Source organism: Salvelinus namaycush, chromosome 26, assembly GCF_016432855.1.
Source record: "Salvelinus namaycush isolate Seneca chromosome 26, SaNama_1.0, whole genome shotgun sequence".
NCBI lineage: Eukaryota > Metazoa > Chordata > Actinopteri > Salmoniformes > Salmonidae > Salvelinus > Salvelinus namaycush.
Window position 1 is genome coordinate 28,865,311 of NC_052332.1, and position 12,190 is coordinate 28,877,500.

At 41.7% G+C, this 12,190-nt stretch overlaps 1 protein-coding gene across 12 annotated transcripts in view; it reads right to left on the bottom strand.

Moving 5' to 3' along the window:
- Window positions 1–2,920, bottom strand: part of LOC120021349 (serine/threonine-protein kinase MARK2-like) — a 31,159-nt gene extending 28,239 nt beyond the window's left edge. For 3 of the 12 annotated variants that reach the window (XM_038965071.1, XM_038965066.1, XM_038965061.1), the window contains exon 1: window positions 1,750–2,919. In XM_038965071.1, the coding sequence (XP_038820999.1) occupies window positions 1,750–1,809 (60 nt within the window). In that variant the 5' untranslated portion in view covers window positions 1,810–2,919. Of the gene's footprint in view, window positions 1–1,749 lie in introns of all 12 variants that reach the window. The other 9 variants (XM_038965063.1, XM_038965062.1, XM_038965067.1 and 6 more) reach the window with 4 other exon arrangements.
- Window positions 2,921–12,190: the final 9,270 nt, after the last annotated feature.

The following is a 12,190-nucleotide window of genomic DNA, read 5'->3' on the forward strand; positions in this document are numbered from 1 at the left end:
GAGACATATAAATTGTATCCATAAGTTGATCTGACTGTGGGGAAGTAGATAAAGGGCTTCATTGCCAAAATCCCAAAAGTATCCCTTTAACAAGGAATACTAAATGTAAATATACTTAGCTACTTAACTAAAAACCTGTCAACTTTTTCCTCAGAAAACAGCACAAGCTACAAAGCTGAGAAATAAAAGAAATACTGATGAATCCTTTCAGACAAGAAACCGAATCTACATTTCAAACAAAGCTGGAACAGTGTTGACAAGCTTTTAAAAATCAGCCCACCACCCTCATCCAACACCATCCCACCCCCTCCTATGTGAGCTATTAATACCTACAAGTATATGACAGTGTGGTTAGGACATGACAAAGACCAGAGAGAAACCAAGATCACTAGGGGAATGGCTGGTAAAAACAAAGACACTGTTACATAAACCAGATAGGCCTATTGAATAGAACCTACAACCAAATGGAGAACTATTCTCTTCATCTTTCATTGATGATCAATCATGAACATGATAATGACATATCCAGAATGAGAAACACACAGGGAAACGTGTGCATACAAATAATGCTAATACGGACAAAATGAAGAAAAGGAGCACTCCCCTCGGCCTCCACACAACTCCTACACACCCAGCTCAACTGGAAATGCTGGTTTGAACTAACCGAGAAACTGGGGTAGGAAGAACATAGATTCGCCAGCTGGGCCCAGATCAACAGCAGTCTGTAGTCAAACAAGCTGGGCAGGGCATGGCTAAACCTCGCCAACTCCTTGCTTCAGACAAATTCAGTGGCTAACAAAACCTTGGAATTAGTAGCCTGTGCAAGTTAGGGAATTTTCACCACAATGACCATTATGGGATGCGTCAGCATCTCTGCTACCCATGTATAAGTATTCAGCAATTTGTGATTTGTACAGACAATTGTCAGAATTTCATTAATGACTAAAACACTAATCTCACTAGAGAACCAGTCATCACTGCAAGCAAATGTGTTCCGGACTGAGTGGCTCCTCAAATGCGCTGAAGTCCGGTGTCCTCTACTTACACCTGATGTGAGCTATTCCTACTAAAGTATATTTAGAATGCCGTCAGACAATTTGTATGATGGAATGCCCATCATACAAGTGGCAATAGCTAGTTGGGCCTACAACTGTGTACTGACAGTGGATGATCTGTTGAAGACAGTCAAACAATGTGGGCAATAGAGCATTACGATTCGAGATAACATCTATTAAATGTTAGAGATTACATCAGCTTAGCTCCTGTTGACAAAATGACAAGATTTGAAGAAGACAAGGAAAAGTGAGTTTGAAAAGCATTGGCATTTCCTACTGAGCTGTGTTATCCAATTCCATAAAACTTACAGCAACTAAAATGTGTCTATGGTTACAATTTGTCCTAGCCCTCCAAGTTACATGCCTAAAAGTTAGAGGGCTCTGATCATAGTTAGCTATCTAGTTATAAAAAGCCTTAGATTCTACTGCATGACCTCCTATCCACATAACTACAATGTGTAATTAGCTACCTATAAATATAACGTTAGATAGCTGGGGCCTAGGAAAAATAAATGTGTTTTTTTGTGGTTTAGGTTGGCTATAGTTTGGATGCCAACCGCCGTTAAACCCCATCGAAGAAGAATAAGTTGGCTATAGTATTTCTGGCTACGGTTGGATAAATTGGCTAGCTGGATCTCTGAACTGGCCTACCGCCATTACATTAGCTGCCATCTAGCTTCTGCAGTTGGCTTACCTGGTTTGAAGAATGTTCAATTGTTAATAATGTCGTCCTGGTTACTGTCCGGGTTGACATCTTAAATTTCCGGGGGGGTAACAACTTTACAGAATCTCAAAACTCGATGTTCATCTGTCCTCTGTTTGTTTTTGGGAGCTATCTTGTTTCTTTAGCTAACGTTAGCTAGCTAGCTTATCAAAACGTTTCTCATAAGTACCCTTGTCTAGCGGCTAGCTAGCTACGTGTCGAAGGCGTAAACTAGCTAGCTAGTTAGCAAGCTAAAGTTCTAGCTAGCTAACTAGCTAGCTAACATACTAGCTGAAGTAGCTAATCGTCAGTAAAAAAAAAATAGCTACCTATCAATAATATGTAAGTAGAGTTAAAAAGCAAAGTTCTCGATTCACACGTATCTGAATAAAGTAACGTTATCCCTGCATTCACAAGCTAGCTACAGTACCTAGCTAAGTTAACGTTACATTGGTGCGCCTATTCCACTCTCTGGATGTACAAAAGTGCTTCGCCAATAACACTGAGCTGTGCAGTGGGTACGATGAGCTGTCAAGTTATAGAGCTCTGTTAGTTAACGTTAAAGCGTTACCCAAAGCGAGGTTTGTTCCTACAAGTACGTTATACGGTAAAATCTAGTCCGGTGATTAGCAAACTTCTTCGGCTACGCCGATATATAGCAACAGCCCGAACGTCCTCTTTGGATCAAGGAAAGTCAAACGCTAGTTACATAGCATGAACTATAATAAACAGTCAAATCTCAGCTGTAATGAGAATGAAAACATCATAATAGTTGACAATGCAGCTTGCTGATGTTAGCTAGCGTAGGCTAGTTACTCTTCACTGCACAGGTAAGAATCCGCGAGTTTAACGAGCAAAACAACCAGCGCAACGTCCTGTGTTTTTCCTGACCAGCTAGCAACTAATGTTAGCTTTCTAGGTCGTCCGTCCGTCCGTCTTTAGCATTGCTAATAAAGTGTGAAATAGGTTGAAGCTAGCCATCTACACTAGCATGTTTCAAGATGAAAATAGCTAGATACAGCGACAAGTAATCAAGTTGATTCAGTTTGTCCCCCCCGCTCAAGTTGAGTATGATTGCTGCTGGGTCGCCGAATCTCGGGCGGACAAGAATTGGAGCTTAGCCCAGGTTTCGACGGCGTCTGCGCTGATTATTTTACAGCTGGCCACCTAAAAACAAACAATCTTGCGTTAATAAATGAAATACTATAGCTAGCCTAAACATTTTCCGCAAGATCAGATAGGTGTAAGCAATATGGTGGTGCCTACCAGATGGCTAGGTGGAGTTTATTTTTTACACTCATCCGATGATTCTTTCAGATCTACTATAATGTCTGGATGTAACGTTAGAGATGCCTGGTTTGACTTCATGTTGGATTTAGCCACAAGTTTTATGTTCATCTATTTCTACACTAGAAGTAGTGGGTTCATCTCAATAGTCTTAAGTGAAACCCTTTCCTCGTTTCCTCAGTCATTTCTTCGGTCACTTCCTTCACTACTTGTATAAAAAAAGGCATTGTCTTACCAATTTTTCCCCAATTTTTTTCACATCAGTGCGGATGAAGTAAATGAGAGGAGTAAAATAAACTAACAAGAAAACATTAGCCTGGGAACCAGTCTGTTTATGCTAACATTCCACCCCTTCCTCCATGTGTTATATGCCAAACTAGTCCAATATGTACTGTGTAGGGGTAGGCTAACCTACTCCTTTAATGTCCAAGGCCTTTTTCATTACAATATGTTATGTTCAGAGGTAAACTGGCTCTGGGAGCCAAAACAGTCAATCTAAACGTGAATCAATTCTCAAATATGATACGGTCCAAGAAACAAAAGGCCCTCTACTTTCATATCACATTAAATTAATTTTACAAGCGCAAAATATACACTAACTGTTTTAACAGTTGTGGCCATAAGTATTTTTCCGTTACAACACTTTTCGGGCGTCTCTCCCTCACATACAGGTGTTTGGAGATGCTAATTAGAACAGGTGGGTGCCTCTCTCTTCCGTAAACAAGCCGCAACAAGGAAGTATGGCCGTGTGGAAATTGTGTTAAAAAGGTGTATCGTAATTGTACATTTTGTTTTTGAAAATTATTTCTCGATAATAAGAACGTAAAGTTCCCAAGATTTCCAAACCATATTGCAAGTTGTCAAAATCAAATCAAATGTATTTATATAGCCCTTCGTACATCAGCTGATATCTCAAAGTGCTGTACAGAAACCCAGCCTAAAACCCCAAACAGCAAGCAATGCAGGTGTAGAAGCACGGTGGCTAGGAAAAACTTCCTAGAAAGGCCAAAACCTAGGAAGAAACCTAGAGAGGAACCAGGCTATGAGGGGTGGCCAGTCCTCTTCTGGCTGTGCCGGGTGGAGATTATAACAGAACATGGCCAAGATGTTCAAATGTTCATAAATGACCAGCATGGTCAAATAATAATAATCACAGTAGTTGTCGAGGGTGCAGCAAGTCAGCACCTCAGGAGTAAATGTCAGTTGGCTTTTCATAGCCGATCATTAAGAGTATCTCTACCGCTCCTGCTGTCTCTAGAGAGTTGAAAGAGGGTGCAGCAAGTCAGCACCTCAGGAGTAAATGTCAGTTGGCTTTTCATAGCCGATCGTTAAGAGTATCTCTACCGCTCCTGCTGTCTCTATAGAGAGTTGAAAACAGCAGGTCTGGGACAGGTAGCACGTCCGGTGAACAGGTCAGGGTTCCATAGCCGCAGGCAGAACAGTTGAAACTGGAGCAGCAGCACGGCCAGGTGGACTGGGGACAGCAAGGAGTCATCATGCCAGGTAGTCCTGAGGCATGGTCCTAGGGCTCAGGTCCTCCGAGAGAGAGAAAGAATGAGAGAATTAGAGAGAGCATACTAAATTCACACAGTACACCGGATAAGACAGGAAAAGTACTCCAGATATAACAAACTGACCCTAGCCCCCCGACACATAAACTACTGCAGCATAAATACTGGAAGCTGAGACAGGAGGGGTCAGGAGACACTGTGGCCCCATCCGATGATACCACCGGACAGGGCCAAACAGGAAGGATATAACCCCACCCACTTTGCCAAAGCACAGCCCCCACACCACAAGTCGTCAAACTTGATTCTAAATTATTTTCACACATTTCTCTCTCATACACAGAGAGGTAGAGAGGGAGAGGCATAAACAGTGTTATTCATAATGAGGGATGACATTTTTTTTTTATTTCACCTTTATTTAACCAGGTAAGCCAGTTGAGAACAAGTTCTCATTTACAACTGCGACCTGGCCAAGATAAAGCAAAGCAGTGTGACACAAACAACAACACAGAGTTACACATGGAATAAACAAATGTACAGTCAATAACACAATAGAGAAGTCTATATACAGTGTGTGCAAATGAAGTAAGATTAGGGAGGTAAGACAATTAATAGACTGTAATGGCGAAATAATTACAATTTATCAAATAAACACTGGAGTGATAGATGTGCAGAAGATAAATGTGCAAGTAGAGATACTGGGTGCAAAGGAGCAAAAAAAATATATAAATAAAATAAATAACTATATGGGGATGAGGTAGTTGGATGGGCTATTTACAGATGGGCTATGTACAGGTGCAATGATCTGTAAGCTGCTCTGATAGCTGATGCTTAAAGTCAAGATTACGTCAGCACTCATGATCTTGTAAAGGGGTAGACAGAGCGTCGGTACTGTTGTATACATTGGGCGTGCTGTCGTCCATGCTTCAATTGAGAACCCAAGATGCCCCCCTCTTGGGTGAACAAGAGCTATGACAAGGAGTGGAAATATCGTACATCAGATCTGGGACCAGGCTAAGGAATCATGGCTGAAAAATCTATTGGGACTGACAGTTCATTTTCTATCTGCAACACCTTGAATCTTCTGTCCCATTAAAGCCCTCCAGAACAGCCCCTAACCCACTTATGGCAAATGTTTATCCTAGCTCATTGTTTAAATAACAGTGGAGCTAGAAGGGACTTGGGCATCCCAATATCAAATCAAGGCTCCTCCTCAATATGAGCCCCACCAAAAAAGTCTAACATTTATACACAGACTAGCCTCCAAGAGACATTGGGCTCCCCAGTAATCAATGTGTAAATAGAACAAATCACATTTCGGAAACTACACAAGTGTAGGGCCAAATATGCTTTTTTAGAAACTCTGTGGTAGGGCCCCAATCAACTTGAAACCCCAACACAGGCATTTACTAGTTTTTGCTGCCACCTGTTGGTTGTTGTTTAAAATAACAGCATTTCAAGCTTTTATCCTAGGCCTATGCCATTCTGAAGCTCTGGGCTGGGAAAATTATGTTAGAGAGTGGTAGGGATTGTGCTCTTTGGATGAAAGGGTCCAGGCCAAAAAAAAGCAAGGCACTCTTCTACAAGCCTTCATTATTCACATATATATCTTCCCGAGACAGTGTAAAAATTCAATAAACATTCTGTTGTGTGTGTGTATGTGTGGCAAGGTTGCGTTTAAAAAGGCAGCCCAATTTCTGACCTTTTTTCCCCACTAATTGGTCTTTTGACAAATCAGATCACCTTTGAAAAAGATCTAACGTGAAAAGATCAATTAGTGGAAAGAAATATCAGAATTGGGCTACCTGTGTAAATGCAGCCTTATAGATACAGTCCTAATGTGTAGGTTATGTAAGCAATAGGATATGTGAAGAGGTTGAACAATGGCTGAAACAACATTCTGTAGTTGTACAACTACAATGAAACAATCGATTTGTATTCAAGCTTTCACTGTTCCATAATTTCACATCCAGTACAACACTGGTTTATAGAATACCTATCACTTTTATCACCAGCTCCCACCCTGTCGAAAGACATAGGAGCCTACCATTTTATACTTCACACTGCTCAAGACGAGGCTTAATTTGCTGGCTGCCTTATCACATTTTACTTGCCATTGGTCTGGAATGATGTCATCCACTGTACAGACCACAGACCCCACCTCCTTACCCCCCCCCCCCCCCCCCCCATTTCCTCCAGCAACCTCTGTCTTCCTCTCACGCATAAATCCGAGCGCACATTTACACACGCACAAGCACTGACACTGGTATGGTGTAAGCACTTTTTCTATGTTTTTAAAAATTATTAATAATAGATGGTTAGTGTCGATGGTCCTATATTTTTCTATGTAAGCTTATACCTGCACCGCACACGGATCCGCAAAATATGATAGGTCCTGCAGTGCAAACAAATGTCTGGACAACAACAATGAAAACGTAAGGAATTGTATTACACGGAGAGCATGAAGATAATACGGAATTGTCACTCCTAACGTAAGTAAGTTTATTTTAAACACTTTAGCCAGCATAGCTTGACGAACAAGATGTCATGTCTGATATTAAATCACTCTGATTATTATAGGCTATTGTTGCCACATGATGATCCAGCACTATGGCTATATGTTACACATTTATATGCATATTAGAAACGCCAGTGCGTTTAAATGCCATCCAAATTAGAACAGTGACGTCCTCGAACTAGAATCCCCTTCACTGATACATCGGACACTTACCATTTTTACGCGACACTACGAATCAAGAGGGATTAAATTCACCCTTCATTACTTATTAACCGCCTGGCAGTCTTTGGCTAAATCTCTGCAGTCTTTGCGAAAATACTTTCTATTATTGATCAGGACCAAACATGAGAGTGAAAGTGATACGAGACGATGACGATTCATTTTCCATGGCCTAATTTGGACTACCAAACCGGGCTATGATGCTGGAGTTGTAGGACATGCAGACTAAGCTATAAGGCCATAGCCATTATTTATTGCACATTATTATTTACCTATTTCTTTGTTGTTGCATGGTTTTCTTATGAATTATTTACATGATATGCGTTTTCTATATTATAATTTATTCTTATCTTGGTTATTTTTATATAGCCCAGGCCTAATAATTCTAGCATAGCCTATATGTGATCAAAGTGCAACCGTAAAACGCCACTCATGGAGATGAGAAGAGACTGCTTCTTATTTCCTGCCAGTGACACACAGAGACCGAGACGGGACCCTGAGCATAATGATGTCTGACGATGCGCGAAATAATTTCACTCTCGTATGATTCCACCTTATTTATGGGATTCATCTGTTATCAGCGGTCAATTTATTAGTGTTCTTTCAACCATGCCTGTTGTTGTTATTATTATTATCCTCTTCTTTTGCAGGCGCAGCAGGCCTTTATTTGTCCACAGAAAACCGGGATAAATAGTATTACAGGTAGGTATGTTTGTGAATGTGTAGAGACATGAAGAAAGGTCACTGAAGGCTTCAAATAGAACCTTACAATTTCAGATAATTTCAGCAGTAGATTGATAATAAGACCCCAAAGATACATACAGTGCCTTGTGAATCTCACATGGTCCTCTACTTCAGAGTCAGAGTAATCATCAGGCCACCTCTTTCACCTTTGTGACATGAGGGGACAGAATTTCAACAGTTTCAACATTTTTCTAGCCACTCTTTCTATCATTATAACAATAATCACATAATGTATAAAGGATGGACTTCTTTTGCACATCATAATATTTTTATGTAAGCCTAAGTTCTAATTCTGTAGCAAAACAATATTTTTTTGGCCTTTATCAAGCCTCCAAATTCAGAACCTCTTTTCCAAAATGTATGAAGACCTACTGGCAGCAATTTTAGATATGGTGACAATAATGGTCAGAATGGGGCTGATGAACAATGATGATAATGATCTCGAGGCATAGCTTCAAGCATTTTCTTAAGTATGTTTTTTAGGTTTGCAATATGTGTTTTTGGTCTGACTGTGCTTAGATAGTATGATTAATACACTGCTACACTGTTTTCATGTACAGTGGGGTCTGAAATTATTGACACCCTTGATAAAGATGACCAGAAATGACTGTATACAATAAACAATTTAAATACTGAGCTATATTGTATGCTAAATAAATGGGTAAATTATATTATTTTCTACTAATACAGTTGCTCAGAGAAAGAGATTTAGTTTTACAAGTAATAAAAAAAAATCTAAAAACGGTGGGGGTCTAAATGATTGACACCCCTGTATGTTATAAATTCAAATCAAATTTATTTATATAGCCCTTCTTACATCAGCTGATATCTCAAAGTGCTGTACAGAAACCCAGCTTAAAACCCCAAACAGCAAGCAATGCAGGTGTAGAAGCACGGTGGCTAGGAAAAACTCCCTAGAAAGGCCAAAACCTAGGAAGAAACCTAGAGAGAAACCAGGCTATGGGGGGTGGCCAGTCCTCTTCTGGCTGTGCCGGGTGGAGATTATAACAGAACATGGCCAAGATGTTCAAATGTTCATAGATGACCAGCAGGGTCAAATAATAATAATCACAGTGGTTGTCGAGGGTGCAACAGGTCAGCACCTCAGGAGTAAATGTCAGTTGGCTTTTCATAGCCGATCATTCAGAGTATCTCTACCGCTCCTGCTGTCTCTAGAGAGTTGAAAACAGCAGGTCTGGGACAGGTAGCACGTCCGGTGAACAGGTCAGGGTTCCATAGCCGCAGGCAGAACAGTTGAAACTGGAGCAGCAGCACGGCCAGGTGGACTGGGGACAGCAAGGAGTCATCATGCCAGGTAGTCCTGAGGCATGGTCCTAGGGCTCAGGTCCTCCGAGAGAGAGAAAGAAAGAGAGAAAGAGAGAATTAGAGAGAGCATACTTAAATTCACACAGGACACCGGATAAAACAGGAGAAGTACTCCAGATATAACAAACTGACCCTAGCCCCCAACACATAAACTACTGCAGCATAAATATTGGAGGCTGGGACAGGAGGGGTCAGGAGACACTGTGGCCCCATCCGATGATACCCCCGGACAGGGCCAAACAGGAAGGATATAACCCCACCCACTTTGCCAAAGCACAGCCCCCACACCACTAGAGGGATATCTTCAACCACCAACTTACCATCCTGAGACAAGGCCGAGTATAGCCCACAAAGATCTCCGCCACGGCACAGCCCAAGGGGGGGCGCCAACCCAGACAGGAAGATCACGTCAGTGACTCAACCCACTCAAGTGGGTTGACTCAACCCCTCCTAGGGACGACATGAAAGAGCACCAGTAAGCCAGTGACTCAGCCCCTGTAATAGGGTTAGAGGCAGAGAATTCCAGTGGAGAGAGGGGAACCGGCCAGGCAGAGACAGCAAGGGCGGTTCGTTGCTCCAGAGCCTTTCCGTTCACCTTCACACTCCTGGGCCAGACTACACTCAATCATATGACCCACTGAAGAGATGAGTCTTCAGTAAAGACTTAAAAGTTGAGACCGAGTCTGCGTCTCTCACATGGGTAGGCAGACCATTCCATAAAAAGGGAGCTCTATAGGAGAAAGCCCTGCCTCCAGCTGTTTGCTTAGAAATTCTAGGGACAATTAGGAGGCCTGCGTCTTGTGACCGTAGCGTACGTGTAGGTATGTACGGCAGGACCAAATCAGAAAGATAGGTAGGAGCAAGCCCATGTAATGCTTTGTAGGTTAGCAGTAACACCTTGAAATCAGCCCTTGCCTTAACAGGAAGCCAGTGTAGGGAGGCTAGCACTGGAGTAATATGATCAATTTTTGGGGGTTCTAGTCAGGATTCTAGCAGCCGTATTTAGCACTAACTGAAGTTTATTTAGTGCTTTATCCGGGTAGCCGGAAAGTAGAGCATTGCAGTAGTCCAACCTAGAAGTAACAAAAGCATGGATTAATTTTTCTGCATCATTTTTGGACAGAAAGTTTCTGATTTTTGCAATTTTACGTAGATGGAAAAAAGCTGTCCTTGAAACAGTCTTGATATGTTCGTCAAAAGAGAGATCAGGGTCCAGAGTAACACCGAGGTCCTTCACAGTTTTATTTGAGACGACTTTACAACCATCAAGATTAATTGTCAGATTCAACAGAAGATCTCTTTGTTTCTTGGGACCTAGAACAAGCATCTCTGTTTTGTCCGAGTTTAAAAGTAGAAAGTTTGCAGCCATCCACTTCCTTATGTCTGAAACACAGGCTTCTAGCGAGGGCAATTTTGGGGCTTCACCATTGTTTCATTGAAATGTACAGCTGTGTGTCATCCGCATAGCAGTGAAAGTTAACATTATGTTTTCGAATGACATCCCCAAGAGGTAAAATATATAGTGAAAACAATAGTGGTCCTAAAACGGAACCTTGAGGAACACCGAAATGTACAGTTGATTTGTCAGAGGACAAACCATTCACAGAGACAAACTGATATCTGTCCGACAGATAAGATCTAAGCCAGGCCAGAACTTGTCCGTGTAGACCAATTTGGGTTTCCAATCTCTCCAAAAGAATGTGGTGATCGATGGTATCAAAGGCAGCACTAAGGTCTAGGAGCACGAGGACAGATGCAGAGCCTCGGTCTGACGCCATTAAAAGGTAATTTACCACCTTCACAAGTGCAGTCTCAGTGCTATGATGGGGTCTAAAACCAGACTGAAGCATTTCGTATACATTGTTTGTCTTCAGGAAGGCAGTGAGTTGCTGCGCAACAGCTTTTTCTAAAAATGTTGAGAGGAATGGTAGATTCGATATAGGCCGATAGTTTTTTATATTTTCTGGGTCAAGGTTTGGCTTTTTCAAGAGAGGCTTTATTACTGCCACTTTTAGTGAGTTTGGTACACATCCGGTGGATAAGGAGCCGTTTATTATGTTCAACATAGGAGGGCCAAGCACAGGAAGCAGCTCTTTCAGTAGTTTAGTTGGAATAGGGTCCAGTATGCAGCTTGAAGGTTTAGAGGCCATGATTATTTTCATCATTGTGTCAAGAGATATAGTACTAAAACACTTGAGTGTCTCTCTTGATCCTAGGTCCTGGCAGAGTTGTGCAGACTCAGGACAGCTGAGCTTTGGAGGAATACGCAGATTTAAAGAGGAGTCCGTAATTTGCTTTCTAATGATCATGATCTTTTCCTCAAAGAAGTTCATGAATGTATCACTGCTGAAGTGAAAGCAGTCCTCACTTGGGGAATGCTGCTTTTTAGTTAGCTTTGCGACAGTATCAAAAATACATTTTGGATTGTTCTTATTTTCCTCAATTAAGTTGGAAAAATAGGATGATCGAGCAGCAGTGAGGGATCTTCGATACTGCACGGTACTGTCTTTCCAAGCTAGTCGGAAGACTTCCAGTTTGGTGTGGCGCCATTTCCGTTCCAATTTTCTGGAAGCTTGCTTCAGAGCTCGGGTATTTTCTGTATACCAGGGAGCTAGTTTCTTATGACAAATGTTTTTAGTTTTTAGGGGTGCAACTGCATCTAGGGTATTGCGCAAGGTTAAATTGAGTTCCTCAGTTAGGTGGTTAACTGATTTTTGTCCTCTGACGTCCTTGGGTAGGCAGAGGGAGTCTGGAAGGACATCAAGGAATCTTTGTGTTTATAGCACGACGTTTGATGCTCCTTGGTTGGGGTCTGAGCAGATTATTTGTT